Consider the following 22010-nt stretch of genomic DNA (forward strand, 5'->3'; position numbering starts at 1 on the left):
CATGGTATCCTAAGTAAGTATACCTGCTCTGTGGCAGGAAGAACAAGTCAGGATTCTGACTCTTCAGGTTAGGTGAGGGGCTCTTCTGAGCCTCTACAGGCCCCGGGCTTCTCTTTTATTGCATGGAGTTGTTACTGATCATTTTACTTGGGATCCTTGCCTGAACTCCCTTTGGCTCACAGTGGGCCAGGCAGAGCAGAATAGCTGGGTCCGCAGCAGGCCCTGGGTAGATTGGCTGGGAAAAGCCTTCATGTATCTCGTTAGTCCCATTTTTAGCAAGTCCCTTTGATCATCCCTACCCCCACCTTTCACTGAAAAGAGACTCCAGAAGAGGATGGTGTAGAGAAGTTTATTGGATGTCTATGGGTCTGGTCCATGTGCAATTAGGTTGGGGACAAGGGCCTCCTCAGGGCTGCCGGGAATGTCACTGGTAGTCACTGTGGCCATGAAGCAGTACTGGAAGAGGTGTTTGGGGTCCATCGCCTGCTCCTCATTGCAGTCCAGCCGTGAGTTCAGGAAGAGGTGACTCTGCCTTAGAGAATTCACTCCTGGTATCTCCACCAACTTGCTTGTAGTCTCATCTTGGCAGTCAGGGGACATTTCCTCGGGTTCTGGAAAACAGCAAGCTGAGGGCATAGGGTTTCCTCCTGCATCCCATTCCTCCCATCAGGCTCACACACCCTGGCTAACTTCCCTGAGTGCTTATCTTGGGCAGGTAGGACTGTGCTCAGAATCTTAACACTCATTTAACAAATATTTATTAGTTTATTAGCAATATAACATGCCATGCACTAGGAGCTGTCAATGTTCCTAACGAACTTAAAGTTTAGTGGGGGAGACAGACTACACAATTGTTAGATACGAAAACTTGATCTTCAACATAAACCCATGAGGTAGGTACTATTAAAAAACTAATTTTATAGATAAGGATACAAGCTGACTACACAACCAGTATGCAGATAAGTGCTGGAAAACTTAAACACATACATTATTTTAATAGATTCCATGACTTTTTAATTATTGCTTTATCCTCTCCTCCTCTTATATCTGAATTTGAAAGGAGGCTCACTTGGCTTTATTACTCTCCACTTTCCTGACTTACTCTGTTGCAATATCCTTGGTTCTGCCCCCATCATACCTTAAAGCATTTGTCACTAAATTCGTGGTCATTTATAAACCCTTATCTCCCTAGACTTATCAGCTTTTGACACAATTGGGCATTCCTGCCTAAAAAAATGTATCAAGTGTTCAGCCAGAAATGTGAGTCATCTCTTACACCTTCTCCTCCAATCCCTTCATAAAGCCAAGCAGTTCCCCAGGTCCTGCTGATTCCACCAAATCACTGTCTGCCATATTCATCCATTTCTCTCCATCCTCAAAGCCACCACCTTTGGTAAGGCTTTCATCTTCTGCCCAGAGCACTGGAACAACCTCTAGTCAGGCCCCTCCAGTCTATCCAGAGAGATCTGTCTAAGGTCAAGTGAGTCCAGGGACTATTCTTTTTCAAAAGTCTTCAAATGTCTTACCATTGACTGTGATACTTCAAAGCTCTTCACTACTGGTCCCATCTCTTCTCTTCAGCTTCATTGCTAACCACTCTTCCCTCATGAACTCTATGCTTTGCCACACCAAAATTTTCATTGTTCCCTAAATGGGTCCATTCCTTCACATCTCTGGGTCTTTGTGCTGTTTCTTCTAGAATGACATTTTATATTTTCTCTGTTTAGAAAACTCTTATACTATAAGACCCATTGATGGAGGATATCTAGGGAAAAAAATGGTGCCTCTGAAACCAAGGGAAGAGTGAATTTCAAGAAGGTTGTACTGGATATTGGAGTTGGCTATCCAAATCAATTTTTCCCCTTCCCTACCTGGTAATAGCAATTATAGTAGGGTGGCATTGGCTCCATCTCAGCGACAGGAGTGGCACCTGGTTGATCTGAGCCAATCAAGTAATCCCATTTCTTTGCCATGTGGATGGGAAATCAGTTCATAGCATTCCCTGGGTACAGTGATTGGTTTAGGGGTGGGCACATGACCTAAGGAGATCCAGTCAGAATAGAGCTCAGGCCTTTATATTTACCCCCAACTGAAGGAAAATATAGCTCCCTCTTTTTCCTCCTAGAAAAAGTGCATAGAAGGGAACAAAAAGCACGTAGTCCCAGGGAATGCTGGCAGTCAACTTAGTACCATGAGAAAAGTCAGTCTGAGGAGAAAGCCAACACAAATAGAGGGCAGAATCTCAGAGGATGTAGTCACAAGCCTGAGGACATTGTGAACTTCTATTCAAACCATGCCTAAAGCCCACCCTTACTTTTGGACTAATCACCTACAGAGTGAATAAATTTCCTTCTTTATTTGTTTGTTGTTTTTTAACTTTTTCTTTTTAAACTATTTAAGACTCACAAGAAGTTACAAAAATAGTACAGAATTCCATATATCTTTCACCTAGCTTTTCCCATTGATAATATATAACCATAAAACAATTTCAAAACCAGGGACTGGCATTGATATAATACTACTAGAGGCCCAGTGCATGAATACGTGGGGTCTCCGGCCTGGCCTGCGCCCTCTCGCAATCCAGGACCCCTCAGGGGATGTCAGATAGCCGGTTTCAGGCTGACCCCTGCAGGCCTGATCCAGACAGGAGGGAGCTTGATCCTGTACGTTGAGCATCTGTTGTGCGCATCATAGCACTGGTTGACCAGTCATTCGGTCATTCATTTGTTTGGTCGTTTAGGCTTTTATATATATAGATTAACTAAGCTATTATTGATTGTATTCAATGATAACAGTTTTTATATATACATTTTTGGTGTATAGTACTATAAAAGTTTATCACATATGTAGCTTTTTATAACCACTGCCACAATCAGGATAAAGAGCTATTCTATCACCACAAAGAAACTTCCTCATGCTACTCCTTTATATAGTCAGACCTTCCTCCTAAACCTAATTCCTGGTAACCACTAATCCATTCTCCATTATTATAATTTTATAATTTCAGAAGTGTTATATAAGTGGAATTATACAGTATGTAACTTTTTGAGATTGGCTTCTTTTACTCCGCATAATACCCTTGAGGTCCATTCAAGATATTGTGTGCATGGATAGTTCATTCCTTTTCATAGCTGCATATATTTCATTGTATGGTTGTACTATTTGCCCACTGAAGAACATTTGGGTTGTTTCCAGTTTTTATCTATTAAATATAAAGCTGCTATGAACACTCATGTATAGCATTTGTATAAACATACATTTTTATTTTATAGGATAAAGACCTAGCTGCGTGACTGCTGTTTTGTATGGTATAGTGGGCTGAATGGTGGCCCTCAAAGAGATCAGGTCCTAATCTCTAGACTCTATAAATGTTGCCATATATGGTAAAGTTTTTGCAGATGTAATTAAATTGAACATTTTGAGGAGATTATCCTGAATTATCTAGGTGGACATTGTGAACTTCTATTCAAACCATGCCTAAAGCCCACCCTTACTTTTGGACTAAGTGTCATCACAAGTGCCCTTATATGGGAAAGGCAGAAGGAGATAGACACACACAGATAGTGATAGGAAGACAGAGATAGAGATTAGAGTGATGCAGCTATAAGCAAAGGAATGCTGGCAGTCACCAAAGAGGCAAGGGACGGAATTTCCTCTGGAGACTTTGATTTTGGCCCAGCAAAACTAATTTTGAACTTCTGGCCCCTAGAATTGTGAGAGAATAACTTTCTATTATCGTAAGCTACCACATTTATGGTAATTTGTTACACTGGCCATAGGAAAGTAATAAATATAATAGGTGTGTGGTTAACTTTATGAAAACACCAAACTGTCTTCCAAAGTGGCTTTACCACCAGTTGCTTTATTCCTTACTTGGTATTGCCAGTGTTTTTACTTTAGTATTCTGATAGCTTTATGCTCATTTAGTATTCTGTAGCTTTATATCCATTTCCTTACCGGCTCAGGAAGGTGAAACATTTTTCATGTGCTTATTTGCTATCTGTGAAGTAACTGTTAAAGCCTTTTGCATGTTTCTTAATGGGATTGTTTGTTTTCTTAATGTTAAGTTTTGGGGATTTTTTATATATTCTGGATAAAAGTCCTTTGTTGGCATATTTTTCCCCAGTAAGGGGCTAAAGTCCCCAGCTCTTCAGCTGATACTCACATCAACTGGTTTCTAGACCAAGCTGCCTCTGATCACCTTCTGATTGGTCAAAGTCCCTCTTAAACTGTGGGGCTCTGAGCAGCAGAGCAGTTACTATAAGAATCATGTTTGGCTGAAATGCAGTGGTATGACAATCTTATCTGATTCTCCTAACAAACTCAGAGGTAGGTATTATTATTCCATGTTATAGAAAAATAACTGAGGCCCAGGTAGAAAAAGTAAATATTGAAACAGCTATTGAGTATTGGATCCGGGATTCATTTTCCATTCAGTTTGATTCCAAAGCTTGGACTCTTACCACAGAGCAAGTTTAGCCTTAGTACAAATTATGAACCAGGCTAGGTCCTTGGTATACAAAGGCATTTAAGATATAGTTCCTATCTTTGAGAGATCAACAAACACTGGGGAGACTAACATGTAACATCTAAGTGCCTAATAAAAATGAGAGCTACTAACTGTTAAAAGCCTACCATGTGTCAGAGACTAATTTAGCTCCTATGTAAGTATCACCTCTAGTTTTCACAACTTAGTAGGTATTACTGAATACATTTTACAGAGTAAATTGAGGCCCAGGGAGAAGTGACTTACCTAAGAGCACACAAAGAGAGTGACAAAGCCAGGATTAGAGCCAGGCTCTCTGAGGCCCTAGGCGAGGCTTGTGCCTTCTCACCATTCTCCAAGGACCTCTGTGGCCAGTTCTCCCATTGCCTGGGGCTCTCAGTCTTGAATTTGGGACTAGCCAGGAGAGGAGTTCTTAGATTTCCTCCCTCCTGCGGGTAGGTGATTATGATTGTGGCCAAGAGAAAGAGGATGTGAATCCCTTAAATCCCAACAGAGAACTCTCCCTTCCTCTCCCCTTTCTTTCTGTCCGTAGGCGCTCAGAGGGTCTGGGTTCACAGACATCTATCTTAAGGCAAGAAAAAGAGGAGGGAACTATCCTGAATTGTCACAGGAAACAACGACATCGTGCAAAAACTCTGCAAAGAAAACGAAGGGAAGCCCAAATGCTGCGTGCTAAAGAGAGAGGAAAAACGCTCCTATGGGGAATTTGAATGCCGGCAAACTGAAGGGAATTTTAGACAAAGTCTGCTTCAGTCTCTCGAGGAATTTAAAGAGGACACAGGTTATAGGCATTTTAATAATGAAGAAATGACAAGAGAGATGCGATAGAAAGGTTTTTGGGAGAGATAAGGGGTCTGAGAAAAAGCTTTAGGCCTCTGCATTCTAACCACCGGCATTCCTTACACTATTTATTGCATTTCTCATAAGACAGAAAATGCATTTCCTGACCTTTTGCTAAATGACAGCTTTCGGTCCTCTATCTTTTGCCCAATCGCAGCTCTTTCTTCTTCATTAAGTACTGTCCTCTCCTTCCCAGGAGCCTTTTGTCCCTCCTTCTGCATCTGAGCCTGTTTACAGGCCCATTATTCAACCTTTTTCTGTTATTAATATCACTAGGTTCTTTTTGTCTGCATTTTCTTGCTAAATATTTGCTACTATTTTACTCTAATCCTTCAATGTTCTTTTGATTTACAGGTGACTCTTGTTACCAACATCTCATCTTTTGACCCAATCTCATTCATTTAACAGGATGTTTCATTCACTTGAATTAGCAGATACTCATCTTACCTAATAATAGACAAACATGTAAATTGACCGTACCTCCGCTATGCCCACAGCCAATCAGAGTGAGTATGCAAATTAATCCAACCAAGATGGAGGTTGGATTGCAAGCGCGGAGCGGCTGGGAGAGGCAGGACGCCTGCTATGAGGGGGAGGGGGGACGGTGGAGGGAGCTACAGGAGCAGTGCTCCGGACAGAAGCGAGGACTTGCTGGCTCCCGGGCGGGCCTGGAGCGGGGACGTGGCGGCTCCCGGGTGGCTAGGAGTGAAGCCAGGGGAAGGAAGGCCTAATCTTGCACGAATATCGTGCAATGGGCCTCTAGTATATTATAAAGTGAAAACACATTGCAAAACATTATATATATAAAATGTACATTTATAACTGATATAATGCAAAAAGTTATTACACACCAAAAGGTAATACACTCTGTGTGACCTGTGCTTTATTTCATTTTTGCTTATCTGCATATTCTCACTTTCCAATAAATGAATATATATGTGTAAGTATTACTTGAGTCACAAAAAAATACTAAAATAAACACAATAAAAGAACTTGTCAATTAAAACAAAACAAAAAGACTGACTCATCACTGAGGCTTGTTTGGGTCACAGGTACCAAATGTGGTTAACTAAAAAGCAATGGGCTTGCCCTGGCCTGGTGGTTCGGTTTGTTGGAGCATTATCCTATACACCAAAAAGGTTTTAGGTTTGATCCCCTGTCAGGGCATGTACAGGAAGCAACCGATCTGTTTCTCTCTCTCCCTTCCTCACTCTCTGAAAATCAATAAAAATACAGCCTCAGGTGAGGATTTTTTTCAAAAGGCAGTAGTGGGTTCTGAGGTGGTAAATACACAATACAATATACAGATGATGTACTGTAGAATTGCATACCTGAAACCTATATCTTTTTATTACTCAGTGTCACCCCAGTAAATTTCTTTTAAAGCAGTTGGCCCTGGAGAAACTGAATCCTCTCTGGAAGGTGAGAGGGGCTGCTGCAGGGAAAGATCCTTGGAGGCAAAGGCTTAGCCAACTGGCTGGTGACCTTGGGTACATGACTGTCCCTTTCAGGGCCTCAGGGCCTCATCGCTACAGTGAAAGCATCAGACTTGATTTCTAGGAGCCCTTTGAGTCAATGAGAATGGCTGACTAATGAGCTCCTCACCAACACCTTTCAGAGAAGGATGAGAACTGAACTCTTGTCTTCTATTTTTATCTCCACTGGTTTTTTTTAATCTCATTAAATGTACCATAGTTGGAACATAAACTCCATACATATCCCACTCGCCTCATCTGCAAAATAGGGTTGATAATAACCACCTGGCAGAGCAGTTAAGCAGGTTACATGGGCTAATAGGTTTAAAGTCCTTAGCATAGCATCTGGCACAACAGTAGGAACTCAGTCACCCTTCTGATCAAGCTAGTTACAAAGTTCTAGAGTAAGAAAGTTATGGGTTGTGTTGTTTTTGTGTGTGTGTGTTTGTTTTTTTTTTGCATTCCAAGTTTGGGGTAGAGTTTGGAGGTGGGGGTGATGGGACAGTTACAGAACATCTGGGTAGCAGAAGGAGTCTGTTTCCAGACTCAGTTCCATTTCCACTCTGTTCTTACCAGGGCACTCCCCATCCCTATCCCCACACTCAGCGATCAGGACCCTGAGGTACAGTGCAATGATCATAGGCTCTAGAGTCTGGGAGATCGGGATTGACATCCCAGCAACACTTGCTCACTACTGTGTAGATTTGGCCAGTTCACTTCCCATGGCTGAGCTTGATGTAAAACGGGCTAATGATCTCTCTACATGTCCTACTGGAGAGGGAGACAGCAAACCGAAATGAAACTCTGCATAAAGGGTAAAGCTCTGATGAAAGTACTAGTAAGATAATGGGCCTATAAACTGACTCAGCTGATGGGAAGGAGGGGACAGTACTTAATGAAGAAGAAAGAGAGGAACTAAGAGCTGCAGTTGGGCAAAAGACAGAGCTTAAAGCTATCATTTAGCAAAAGGTCAGGAAATGCATTTTCTATCTTAAAAATAAGTAACAAAAAGCAAGAGCATAAACTATCTCAAACCCTGGCAATTGAATAATCCAGCTGGTGGCTGAGCAGTAAAAAGTAGGAGGGTGTTTTTGTTGTTGTTTTGTTTTTAAAATATATTTTATTGATTTTTTTCAGAGAGGAAGGGAGAGGGAGAGAGAGTTAGAAACATTGATGAGAGAGAAACATCCATCAGTTGCCTCCTGCACACCTCCTACTGGGGATGTGCCCGCAACCAAGGTACATGCCCTTGACTGGAATCGAACCTGAGACACTTCAGTCCGCAGGCCGATGCTCTATCCATTGAGCCAAACCGGTTAGGGCATAGGAGGGTGTTTTTTTTACCAACAGGGACAAGAGATAAACTGTATTTCCTTTGATTCAGAAAGGTTTGATGTGGGGAAGGATATAGAGTGGGGAGTATTGAGGGGATCAGGACACAAGCAGGAGCACTTCATAGACCTGGCCCAGTGAGGTAAAAAGAGTAGGACTGTGGAGGCAGAAAAACACATATATTTGAATTCCAGATCCACAGTTTACAAACTGTGACCTCTTGGGTAAGTCATCTCACCTTTCTTAGACCTGGTTTTCACATCTGTAAAATGGATAATAATAACACCTCACTCGTGTACTTGGGGAAAATTGGATGAGATAATGCATGTACAGTTTCAAACAGTGTCTGGCACATAGTAGGGACTTCCGTTTTGCAGCACAGGAATAAGGAGAGGAAGGAGACTGGAGGTAGAGTTGGCTCTGTCACTTACTCACTAGGTAACTTAGGCCTCAGTTTCCTCATCTGTAAAATGGATGGTAATAAGATCTATATCTGCCCAGTTATTTGTGAAGAACTAATGAGATGCTCTATTTAGAGTTAGTTCATTCCTTCTAACTGTGGAATCATATTTCATTATTCCTCTACTGGTAGACATTTAGTTTGTTTCCAATATGACAAATGATCATGTCATTCATTTTTACTATCCTCTTCTAGTATAACTATTTCTTCTAAGATAATTAGAAGTGGAATTACTGAGTTATAGGGTGTATTCATTTTTAATATAAATAGATACTGCCAAATTACTCTACGAAGTTGGTGGTACTAATTTATACTCCTACCAGCAGTATATGACAGTATCCATTCCCTCCACCCAACCTCCTCAGTATTAATATGATCCATTTTTGTACTTACCAATGTCCTTGATAAAAGTTAGGTTCCTGTGAGCCTCTGGTCACAACAATTTTGTCAACTGGTCAATTCATAACTTTGTTTTGTGTGTTTCTGTTTAAAGACATCTTATTTAATATATATTACTAATTTATTTAGATTTAATTGATGGCCAAAAGCACCATAACTCCTGCCTGAACAAAGTTTACCCAACACATATACTTTATCCACAAGGCACATGACAGTCCTTTTTCGTGCTCAGGAACACTAGACAGCACTTCAGCACTACGTTGGGGGGGCATTTTCAACAGTGAAACCACCATTAAAGTCATAAAAATGCAAAAACATGTCACCCAATATATCATGAAAAGGACACTTGTTTACAGTCTGAGAGCTGAAACAAGAAGGTAGAGCATGGCCTTGTTCCACGTCAGCTAGGAATGTGTGTGATGGGGCAACTCAAATTTTTTGCTGCTCTGGGCATGTCCACATTTGCAAGTGACCTTGAAAACACTGCAAGTATTGATTTTGAGGTTACATATAAATTTTAGCAAATAGGCAACTTCACAAATATTGAATCTGCAAATAATGATTGCCTGGCACGTATTTACTTCTATTTATAATATCTTTGCAGTCTATCACTTGCTTTTTAACTTTATATATACTATCTTATGTATTATTTGTATTTGATGTCTGTTTGCATTTTATGTAGGTAAATTTGCCAATTTTCCCCTTATTTTTAAGAATTAAATGTTTTCACCTTAGCCGGTTTGGCTCAGTGGATACAGCGTAGGCCTGGGGACTGAAGGGTCCCGGTTTCAATTCTGGTCAAGGTTGCAGGCTCGGACGGCGGGGGGGGGGGGGGCATGCAGGAGGCAGCCAATCAGTGATTCTCTCACATCATTGATGTTTCTATCTCTCTATCACTCTCCCTTCCTCTCTGGAATTAATAAAAATATTTTTTAAAATTATTTTAAAAAAGTAATAATAATTAAATATTTCCTTTAAATTCCTATATTTTAGTTAGTGTGTTTCTGGATTTTCTATTCTAGGGTTTCTCAACATTGGCACTATTGACATTTTGGGTTGGATAGTTCTCTGTGGTGGAGCGCTATCCTGTGTTGTAGGATGTTTAATAGCATCCCTGGCCTCTATCAAAAGATACCAGTAGCAGCCCTCGCCCGTTGTGACAACCAAAAATGTCTCCACACATTGCAAAATATTTTTGGGTAGCAAATTTGCACTAGTTGAGGACACTGCATTGTCCAATTCTACCTGTCAATTTCTGTGCCAATATCAAATTGACAAATTCTTATCTTTGAAAAATATTCTAGTATCTGATAGGGCAAGTCTCTTCTTTATTTTTCAAAATTGTTTTGTTCACTCTTGCACCTTTACTCTTCCAGATTAATTTTAGAATGAATCTGACAAATTCCATTAAACCTTTTGTTGGGATTTTTATTTATAGATTAATTTGGAAAGAACTGATTTGTCCATGATATTGAGTCTTCCTATTCACATGCTTTCTGTATCTCAACAGATAGGCAGGTTCTTTTATGCCTTTCATTAAATTTTATGATTTTTCTCTATAAAAGTTGAAGCCTGGGCCCTGGCAGGGTAATTCAGTTGGTTAGAGCATCAACCTGACACGCCAAGGTTGTGGGTTTGATCCCAGGTCAGGGCACATATAAGAATCAACCAATGGCTCTAGCTGGTTTGGCTAGTGGATAGAGCGTCGGCCTGCAGACTGAAGGGTTCCGGGTTCGATTCCGGTCAAGGGCACATGCCTGGGTTGAGGGCTTGATCCCCAGTAGGGGGTGTGCAAGAAGCAGCTGATCAATGATTCTCTCGCATCATCTCTCTCTCCATCTCCCTTCCTCTCTGAAATCAATAAACATATATATATTTTTTTAAAAAAGAATCAACCAATGAATGCATAGTAAGTGGAACAACAAATCTCTCTCTCTCAAATCAATAAATAAAAGTTAAAAAAAAAAAAAAGTGAAGCCTGGGCTATCCCTGGCCTCCCTGAGGCTGGGTCTCTTCTCCTGCCACTTCCTATTCTCCTCCTAGGTCTTCCTGGCTCCAAGGAGAGCCAGATGAATTCTCCCACCCTCAAAAGCCAGCCCTTCTCCTTTTTACTGCTCAGCCACGGGGATTATTATAAGCATCGGGATCTGAGATGTATTCACATGCTGTCGTTTGTTGCACGAGTTTGTTGTGAAATCGGAAAAATAATCTTGTGCAAATGAAAAAGCTCTCTCTACTTTCTCTGAAACTTCGCTGTTACCCACTCTGCCCCTTCTCCCTCCCTGAGTGTGCCATCTTTGCTCCCAAACTTAGATTCCTCCCCTGTCCAGCCTGGCCTTACTCCCCTACAGGGACCCAGGGTGAATGACCCTGTCATTGCATAGTCTCACTCAGTCCTGCCCACACACCTTTCCCCATTATTTATCCTATCCTGAAATGCCTTTGCTCATCTATTTTGCCTAACCAACTCCTTCACTAATTCAGCACCAATTCGCGTCTCCTTTCCTTTTTGAAACCCTCCTTACATTTGGTATTAAACAATTTTGTGCTTAATTGTATGCTTACCCAGACCCAGAGTGGTGGGCTGAAGAAAGAGCATGACTCAGGGCAGGAAAACATGGGCCAGATTTCAGTCTTATCATGTATTAGCTGTGATACTTCGAGCAAGTCTCCTAATCTCTCTCAGCCTTGATTTTCTCATTTGTAAAATGGAGATAATACTACCCATTTTGAGTGTTGTCTACCAAACTAAACTGAAAGATCTGTTGCCAATAGCTACTTGTTTCTTTCACAGTGCCTTGAAGAGGTTGTAAAAATATGTGCAAAAGCAACACTTTGAAGGGGACCCTGTAGGGAAGCTCTGGGTCACCTGTACTAATAAAGAAATTGGTAAGCCAGAACATCAGATTATCCAAAAAATACCTGTATTTAATTTCTGAATAAATTGAGTTTGGGGAGCAGCAATTTTTTCTTATTAATTGTATTTTGTTTGGGGTAAAATATTAAAATCAGTTTGCATTAATTTCTAAGGCTGGAATTAAAACATTGCCTTAGAAAATCCACAGGATGGATTCACCTTTGTGTAACAAACAGAATGCTGACTATATCAAATTATTTTGATAAACGCAGAGCACATGAAAAGTTTAGAACGGACATCTTCAGATCATAAACCTCTTTAGAATTGTGCTGTTCCTTCTGAATATTCCAGGAACACTCACGAGGCAAGTGTTCCAAATATCATTTCTAAATATGTCCCCTTCGTAAAAATTCTTGCCTGCGGAATACAAGGAAAGCATGTGACCTCTTTCTTACCTGTAGTCTGTAAGCTTAAACCTGGGTCCAACTTTGTGTGAGGCTTTGAGCTGATGAACAGGTAACAGAGCACACAGGCGGTGACCACGAAGGCCAGGAGGACCACCGCTGCTATGGACAGGCCCACAAGAGCACCAACACTGGGGAGAGAAGACCACAGAGGAGCCGCGTTTCAGAAAGGGACTTCGGAGGCAGCATGTTATAGGAGAAGTGTTGTTCTGTCTCTCCTTGTCTTAAACAGGCTTTCTGTGCCTAAGCATGGGAAGGAGTATCAACTACATGTCAAGTATTCCCCACATACATGGCATGTCTCAGTGCAACCACATAGCTGGGACTCAGTGTTCCCTTTCTTCTCCTCTCCTTCCCTCCCTACTTTCCTCTCTGCTCCCACCCCAGGGAGCTGGAGACGACCTTAAAGAGCTGTTCCTACATTGCTATTTCTTAAAAAATCAAGATACACGTTGGCCGTAGCTAAAACCCAGTTGTCTGCCTTGACCGGTTGCTCAGTGGTTAGAGTGTCAGCCTGTGCACCAAATGGTCTCGGGTTCGATTCCCAGTCAAGAGCAGGAGCCTGGGTTGCAGGTTCTATCCCCTGCAGGTTCTACCTGCCACACACCCCCCCCCCCCCCCCCGCCAGCCCAGTCGGGGTATGTGTGTGAGGCAGCCAAGCAATGTGTCTCTCTCACTTTCTCTCTCTCTCTCTCTCTCTCTCTCTCTCTCTCTCTCTCTCTCCCCCTTCCACTGTTTCTAAAAAATTAATGGGAAAAATATCCTCAGGTGAGGACTAACAAAAAAACACAACAAAAACCAGTTGTCCTTCCAGCCTCAAGGAAATTTCTGATCTACCTCCAGGAGGTCATCACATCAGCGTAGACTCCACATCTAGAAACCTCCCTGCCACTGGTCCCTCACTGTCCAACCACATTGTGTCTGCCCCAAGTCAGGCCATGGTCACTTGGTCTCTAGACAACTCCTAGCTCATTTGGGGACCACCATCTTCCCTTTTTCACATGATCCCTCCTCCTCGTCTTCCCATATTGGAATTTTACCCGTCATCAAAGGCCCATCTCAAAAGTCTTCTCCTCAATAACATTTTCCTAGGTCATCTTTCTCTCCCCTGCCGACATGCCAGGCTAACCACCCAGGCTGCTTTACTCAGGACCTTTAGCACTTCCCACTGGGTCAGGCAGCCCAATGTCAGGAAAAGAGCAAAGAGATTTGGAACCAGACCTACGTGGGTGAGGTGAGGACCCAGACTACCACCTGTGAGGTCTTGATGAAGTTATTTAACCTTTTGAGCCTAAGTTTCCTTGTCTGAAAAGTGAGAATAATCAAAACACAGCACCTCACAGGTGGTAGTGAGGATGAATGATATGTCATATTCTTGGCACATTGTAGGTGTTCAACACATTTCTTGTGTGTTCCTTGAAAGCAGACTCAGACCATGTTTAATTGGCTTTGTTGTCCCTTTGTACAAACCCTGGCACATGATAGGCAGCTAGTAAATATTATTGAATACCTACTATGCATCAGGCTCTGTGAGATATTCTCCTAATGGTAGGAGATAGGTAGGTACCAGGATCTGTTTGTGTGCCCTTCTTGCCAACCACTCTGAAAAGGGTTTCCGGACCCAATTCCAACTTGTGTGTGGAGATTTCCCCACACCTACAAGTGATTCTATGGCCCAAGTAGGGTGTCTGAGAATTCAACTAAATTCTGACATGATCTACCCAAGATAGAATCAGATTCCACAGGTTAAGGGTTCAGTTGTACAAGACTACTCCCCTCTGCCTCCCACACACACACTTCAGACAACGGCTGCAAGCCCAGGCTCTTACCTGTGCTTCTGACCAACAGTTATAGATTGGAGGTTCCAATGACCCCCTCCTTGGATTTCATTACGTTGCTAGAACGGCTCACACAACTCAAGAAAAATCGTTTACTCACTAGATGATTTATTAAAACGGATATTAAAGGATTCAAATCAACAGCCAAATGCAGAGATACATAGGGTGACGTCATGAACAAAAGAGCTTCTGTGGAGCTTGGGGCCCGGTAGTACATGCAAGCATTCTTGTTCCCTAACATGGAAGCTCTCCAAAAAATAAAAACAAAAAGATCAACTGCTGTCCTTTTGGGTTTTTACAGAGGCTTCATTATGTAGTCATGATTGACTAAGTCATTGGCCATTGACAACTGAACTCAACCTCCAGTCCTTCTCCAAGAGTTCAGGTAGAAGGGGCATGGGGAGGACTGAAACCAAACCTCTAATCACATGGTTGGTTTTCCTGACAACCAGACCTCACCCTTGAGGTGGAACCCAAAAGACACCTTTATTATTTTCTTTACTTTTTAAAAGAATTCTTTTATTGATTAAGGTATTACATACGTGTCCTTACTTCCCCATTACCCCTCAGCTCCCATATTATTTTCAACACTTGGGAAATTCCAAGGGTTTTGGGAGCTGTGAGCCAGGAACTGTGGATAAAGACCAAATACCTTATAAATCACAGTATCGCAGACTCCTCCAGCTTTTCTGCCGACCCTCCTCCCTGACCCAAGCCACAGACTCCTTCCTGCCTTTGCCATTTCTGCCAGATTTCATTCCCTGCTAGCTGATGGCTAATTTCCACTAAACAGAAACACCTTAGAGCTTCAGAGAATCTGTATTCCCATAGCTAAATAAATGATTAGATACCCCTGCAATGGAATAGTATAGAGCCCTTAAGAACATGTTTTCAAATAACATTTAAGATCAAGGCTAAATTCAGATGAGATAATGTTTTTTTTAAATATATTTTATTGATTTTTTACAGAGAGGAAGGGAGAGGGATAGAGAGTTAGAAACATCGATCAGCTGCCTCCTGCACACCTTCTACTGGAGATGTGCCTGCAACCAAGATACATACCCTTGACCGGAATCGAACCTGGGACCCTTCGGTCCGCAGGCCAATGCTCTATCCACTGAGCCAAACCGGTTTGGGCAGATGAGATAATGTTAAATGGAAAGAGGACATACTACTAAATATATAGCATAACCCCAACATGAATAAATTAACACAAATATATACGTAATTATACATATGCAAGGTTGGACAGAAATACACCAAAATGCTGACAGGCTATCTCTGGGTGAAGCCCAGGCTCTGAACATCCTGTCCCTGCCCTATTAGGTTTATAATTGTAAAATATTCTGGCCAGAGTTTCCAATGCTAGCATTTGTATCTTTTTGCCTGAGGGCTTTCTTGGGCCCAGAACAGTACCTACATAGTGAGCAGGTCAGAAGTGCAGGAAAATGAACGCCTGCCTTCTCACACCAGCACACAACTAATGACTGACAGAAAAGGTACGTAAATACCCAGCTTTTTGGCACTTGGGCGGAATGACTCTGAGATGTAGATTCTACATTGGCTGGCTGAGTTCAGCAGGTTTAAGTTCCGGTGATCCTCAGTGGTGACTTACTTGGTAACACCATCATTAGCTCCTTCCCTTCCCACCTCCTCAATTCCCCACCCTCCACCAGTGTCTTTTAGAATTGATTTCATGTAAACTATGTGCCCTCAAATCCTTGTCTCCAAGTCTTTTGGAGGAACCAAGTTAAAATACTGGATCTCCCATGATTTCTTTCCTCTTTTATCTCTCCTGTCCTTTCCACATTTTCCACATAGAGCATGTAGTACTTGTTAGTTCTTTGGGCATTATTTCCTCTTTTGAGATATAGTTATTGTTTATAACGCTCTTAGCTAGAGACTTGTGCACAAGTTGGGACCCCACCTTTTACAAGGGACATCTATGGCCACCTGAATGGAAAGGGCCCTCTAAAAGTAGGGTGCTTTGAAGAGTGGGTGAGCCCTAGTCGGTTTGGCTCAGTGGATGGAGTGTCGGCCCGGACTGAAGGGTCCTGGATTTGATTCTGATCAAGGGCATGTACCTCAATTGCAGGTTCCCTAACCCTGGTCAGGGTGTGTGCAGGAAGCAACCAATCAATGTGTTTCTCTCACATCGATGTTTCTCTCTGCCTCTCTCTCCCTTCCACTCTCTCTAAAAATCACTGTAAGGATTAACAACAACAACAACAAAAAGTAGGTGAGAGAGCTGAGGGGGGATATATCCCAGATCAGTGGTTAGTTAGGAAGTGGGCACTGTTTCTAATGGTCTGTCTGGGCACAGAGGAACCAGGCCCCAAGTACAGAGCTGGGACAGAGCAGGAGAAGCTCCAAGGAGGGAAATCTGTGCCTAGTATAAGATGAACTTTAAGTGGTCAGGGTTGTCCCATGTATTGCCTCGAGAGGGGTAAATTCCCTAAGACTGGACAGATTTACACAGAACACCTGGATGAGGACACCTTTCAATGAAGTTAGAGATCCCTGCCCTGGGTGAGAAATTGAACAGCTGCTAGCTCTTCAACTCAGTTTCACAAATTTATGACTATGGCTTCACAGATTTATAACCCTGAAATGTAGATAACCTACTGTGAGCCCCTAGAAAAACATTGGAGGGTCAGTCTAACATTTGTTAGGGTTTTAGAGTCAAGCAAGTCTAATTTTGAATCTTGGTTCTGTCACATATAAGCTGAAAAATCCTTCATCTCTTGATCTTCATTTTCTTCATCTGTGAAGGTTCCTGTCTCACCAGGTGTTCATAAGATTAAATAAGACAGTGCCTGACCACTAATTCTGCCCTCCAGCAAGGCCACTGCCTTTGACTCACATCCTAATTAAAAAAAAATAACTACTAATACAGGGTGATTGGAAAGTGGACCAGATAGTTATTACACCAGCTGTTTATCCACAGGGAATCCTTCCTCCCCCTCCTCCTCTTTCTCCTCCTCTTCCTCCTCCTCCTCTGCTTCTCCTTCTCCTCCTTCTTCTTCTTCCCCTCTTCCTTCTCCCCCTCCTCTTCCTCCTTCTCCTCCTCCTTCTTCCCTTTTCCCTTTTCTTTCCTTTTTGAGTCTTCACTTCTTGAGACATGGTTTTAAAGACAGCAATTCTCCTTGAGGTCTATTGAAGGAAACAGTATTTACCTGAAGATTTATTTATTTTTTAAGGGCCAGCTTTCATGAAAAGGGCCAAATAGAGTCCAGAGCAAAATAAGGTCTCTACACTGCAATGGCAGGGAACTGATAGGAGCATGCCAGTAGGGTTTTCAGGGTTTGGGGTACACTGGTCACCCAGATGTCCTGAGGACCTTCAGTTCTCCTCCTCCACTTTGCAATAGTCCGTGATGTTTATAAACCACCTTGCATTCAAACTGAGGAAGAGTCAGGCCTGCGAGCTAAAACCTTCCAGCTGCCCCTGGGTTCATAAGATTGGGAGCACACTAACATGTGATGGGGCCTCAGAACTTTCCCCATTAAACCCAGCACCTGGTTGTCTAAGCCACTAAAGGGCTCTATTGAGGGTCCAAGGCAACTGGAGGGACACAGGGGTGTATAGGGAAAAGGGTGATAGTAGAGGGTTGGGGTTCTGGCTGGGAGTGGAGAGGCTTACTCAAGGGCTAGCAGAGTGCTCAGCAGACAGTGAAGAAGGGTCATGAGTATTTTTTCAAATGATCTGAGTAGAGCAGGTTGTAGGAGAGCCAGGCTAGATTTAGACAGTTGTGAAGCCTGGGCTGGGAGCCGGACAGGCTTGTGGCAGTCCCTGATAGTAACTTCCTGGCTTTCAAGTTTTCTCATCTGTAAACTGGAGAGAAAACGTGCCGGGGTTGCAAATGTGTGAGTGCATCTAGCCTTGGATGGTCCTAGGTAATGTTCTTTAAATCTCAGTCTGCTGTGACCTTGCTAGAAGATCTTGAACAATTCACTTTCATATTCCAAGTATCCCTTTCCCCACTTATGAGCATGAGCAAGGGAACTCCCTTTTGTTGAGCATCCACAATACATCCTGGTCACTTTCACATGCATACTTCACTTAATCCTCACAACAATTCCATAAGACCGGCATTACTATTATCATTTCAAAGACGAAAATGAGAATCGGAGTTAGTTTGCCTGAATTCACATAGCTACTAAGTGACAGAGCCAAGGTTTGGACTGGGTTCTAACCAGTCCAAAAGCTCCACATTGTCTCTATACTTCAAAGGGAAGTAAGTACTATTACACTTCAGCACCCACTTCAGTGCTAAGTACACAGTGAGTTTTAAACAAAGACTCCATTGTTACACGTTAGGTGCACGTCTTATCTCTGTGGATGGACTGTGAGCTCCTGAGGGGCAGGAATCATTGATTTGTGTGTCCCCAGTGCCTAGCATAGCACCCGGCATAAAGCAAGGGCTATAATAAATGAATGAAAACATGGATGGACAGAAAATAAATTAATACACTTCTCTGGGTTACAGATAGCAGCTGAATGCACAGGAACTGAAAAACTAGCCATCTGAAAATCCTTTCGAATTGTGGTTTGAACTATTTGGAAAAAGCAGTAATAATAACTATAATTGTCAGTGGCATACGCCAAGTTGGTTTCACCTCTTTATTTCATTTGGTTCTTGCCCTAGTAGCAAATCAGGGCAATGATTTATCACCCTTCCCATTTGAAAGATGAAAAGACAAAGGCTCAGAGAAGTCTGAGTGGCAGGCTGTCCTTTCCCACTCAGAGGGCATGCAACCTCTGGTGAAATACCTCCAGGGACAGGAAAATCACTGTCTGCTGAGTTAGCCCACTCCATTTTTGCTGATGCCTATTTCCCAGAGTAAGTTTGGGGTCAAGTCTTACTTTCTGGGTGAGGCCCTTGGAGATGGAGAGAGATTGAGACCAATTGCTCTCTCAGCCCCACACTGGAGTTCCAGGAATACCAGCAATGGCCTAACTAATCCCTTCCCTGAACAAGTGGGAAACCGATGCCCTGTGGGTGGATAGTCACCCAATCACACTGCTATCGCACAGCCCGAGCTGGCTTCTGCTGTAGCATTATGCCAGTGTCTCATGATGAACTTGAAGGCAGCTTTGAGCCCTTGGTCTTCTGTCTTAGCTCAGGAGGGGAGTACATCCCCAGCACTCAGCATAGGGCCTAGAAAAAAAGCTGTGCTCAGCAGGAGGTGGCTGAAAGAATGACTGAATAGGAGGGGGAAGAGAAGAGTTGAGGCTGGGCTGAGGCTGGGGTTGAGTTAGCGTGCAGCCTCAGGTGAGGATAAGGCTGGAAGCTTAATTAAGGCTTGAGGTTTGGATGTAGGTCTACATAATGTTTGGAATCAGGGTGGGGAAGGAGAGCTGCGGTGGGACTGCCAGGGGAAGTAGGGGCAGGTTGAGCTGGTGACAGATCAGCATTGGGGAGTGAGTCAAGTCAGGGTCGAGGCTGATGTGGATATTAGGAAGGAGGCCCTGGTGGGTACTTGAATGAGGGTGGAGTTTGTGTTTCCTGTGAACATTGGAAGAAGGGAGTTTGCTGTTGGGGAGAGGGTTGGTATGTAGTTTGGGGTTGGGTTGAGGGTGGTGGTGGATGACGCTTGGAGTGGGTTTAAAGTGAAGGTTTTCCTGGGTGGAGTTGGGGTGAGGTTCCAGCTTTGATTTGAATAACGGTTCGGATCAGGATCAGGATGGGGTGGGGAATGGAGCTGAGAAGGGGTTGTAGAGGGAGTTGGGTTGGTGATGGATGAGAGCAAACGTTAACATTGGGCCCGAGGGCGGTGGGGGTGGTCCCGATATTGGGGTGGGCACTTGGGTGAGAACGGAGGGTTTATGACGCAGCCTGGCTGAGGTGGGACGAGAGGGCAAACCCTGGATTGGGGCGCTCGGTGGGGTCAGGGCCAGGGCCAGTACCTGAGCCACCACATGTAGCTGTGCTCGTAGGGGAAGAAGCTGTGCGGGTCGTCGCAGCAGTACTTGTGGTCGCGGAAGCCGCAGCAGAAGACGGCGGCCGCCTCGCCCCCCGGCCGCGGGCAGCTGAAGCCGCGCACCTCCTCCTGCTCGGCGCTCACGTAGCTCGTGCAGGCGCCGCTCATCGCGCCGGGCGCCGGGCCCGCCACCTCGGGCCGCAGAAGGCCGGCGAGAGGAGGGCGCGGGCGAAGACAGAACGGAGCTCCGGAAAGACAGAGACCCGGAGAGGCAGAGAGACGCAGAGAGGCGCGCAGAGACCAGGGGAAGGCCAGGCGGGAGGCGCTGGGACGAAGCGGTCGGAGACCTGGAGTCCCCCCAGGACCCAGAGCGGCGGCCAGGTAGGCGGCCAGGGCGCGGCCGGAGGGGAGGGGGAGGAGGGAGAGCGGAGGGAGGGGACCCAGGAGCAGGGGGAGTGGAGAGCGGCGGGAAGGAGGCGGGCGCGGGTGGAGGGCGGCCGGCGGAGCTGGGCGGAGGGAGCTGCCTCCGAGAGCTGCCCGGGCTCCAGGCCGGTCCCTGCCCGCGCCTCCCCCGGCAGCCCCGCTGCGTCCCCAGGGAAGGCACGAGGGTGCGGGATGCTCAGAGAAGCAACACCTGTCCTGGTCGGCCGGGCGCACGGAGCACCGCCTGGTGCCGGGCCCTGTGCGGGGCGCGGGCGCGGGCGTCTCCGGGCAGCGGCAGGCTCGTGGGGGATGCGGACGCGCGCACAGTAGGGTCAGTGTGGGATGATGAACACGTGACCTCACTTAACCTTCACAGCAACTCCGAGGACCAAGGATTTTCAAGCCCATTTTATAAATGAGAGCTAAGGGTGGGTCAGAGAGAAGTCATCTTTCCCTGGCCCTCAAGCCCGCCCGGGTCCGGCTCCTTCCCCAGGCCTTGCTCGCCCAGCGCCTCGTTACCAGTGGACTTCCAGATGCCCTCATCCTCGGGCTTCCTTGCCCGTTCTTTCCTTCCCTGAGCAGCTATCCCATGCACTGACATGTTCATGTTGTGGAGCGAAGGCGAGTCAAGACCACTGGAGCCCAGACCAAATTAAAATTTAGGGAGCCTTTATTAGTGGGCCAGCTGACCGGGCGACTGCTCTGCCATTCTCCACGCAGGGAGACCAGAGAGCAGCAGCGACCCTTTGTGTAGGACCACTTTTAAGCACATTAACCACATCCGGTTTTTACAGAACAAGTAACCCAAGACAGAACAGTTTTTCCCAAGCAACGTCAGGATCATGCCAATGACCACCATGTTATTCACAGGGTCATCCTGTTCTTCAGAAAGCTGACAGTGATCTATGAAAGAAGGCCTACGTGCTGGGAAGGGGCCATGAGACCCTATCTCAAGGCCTGGCCTGGTGTCAGCACTGACAACTCTGTCTGGGGCACAGTCCACGGCCTCTCTGGAAGCATGCTCAAAAATTCCCACTCTCAAACCGGGTGGTGGGGAGATATGGGGGGAAAAAAGGAGAAACAATTGTAATCTGAACAATAAAGATTTATTTTAAAAAAAAAATTCCCACTCTCCAACAGTTCATACTCCCCTGTTCACACCCTGTCCACACTGGCCCAGGACAAGGGGGCTAATTAATGTCCCAGATGGTAACCCCACCCACCAGAAAGCAAAGCCAGTACACCTCTCCATTCTCTAGAATTATTTCCAGTTCATAGGGGCACTGTTCTCACTAGGGTCGGAGGACCACAATCTGAAGGGGGCTGTATGAAGCCCTTAGAGATTTCCTGTCTGTCCTCTCAGGGTACATTGGGGAAACTGAGGCCCTGAGAGATGCGCAGTTTGGCTGGATCACACTGAGCCAGGACTAGGGACTTCTGAGTGTTCATTGTCCCATTCATTCATTATGTGAATAATTCCCTTTCAGCCAA

General features: G+C 44.6%; 2 protein-coding genes across 3 annotated transcripts; one reads left to right on the forward strand and one right to left on the reverse strand.

Moving 5' to 3' along the window:
* Positions 1–342: 342 nt before the first annotated feature.
* Positions 343–20327, reverse strand: SHISAL2A (shisa like 2A). Of its 2 annotated transcripts, none has more exons than XM_008139507.3 (3): positions 20083–20327; positions 12326–12465; positions 343–611 (listed from the first exon to the last, which is right to left on the reverse strand). In XM_008139507.3, the coding sequence occupies exons 1-3, from the start codon at positions 20262–20264 to the stop codon at positions 361–363; spliced, it is 573 nt and encodes a 190-aa protein (XP_008137729.1). In that variant the 5' UTR covers positions 20265–20327; the 3' UTR covers positions 343–360. The 2 variants fall into 2 exon arrangements, with proteins under 2 accessions (XP_008137729.1, XP_027997943.1); XM_028142142.2 differs by having other exon boundaries at positions 343–626.
* Positions 4293–5433, forward strand: TCEAL7 (transcription elongation factor A like 7). Its single transcript, XM_008139490.2, is given in 3 exon segments — positions 4293–4329; positions 5118–5321; positions 5324–5433. Coding segments are annotated over 3 exon segments (351 nt in total).
* Positions 20328–22010: the final 1683 nt, after the last annotated feature.

This window comes from Eptesicus fuscus, chromosome 9, assembly GCF_027574615.1.
Source record: "Eptesicus fuscus isolate TK198812 chromosome 9, DD_ASM_mEF_20220401, whole genome shotgun sequence".
Lineage (NCBI taxonomy): Eukaryota > Metazoa > Chordata > Mammalia > Chiroptera > Vespertilionidae > Eptesicus > Eptesicus fuscus.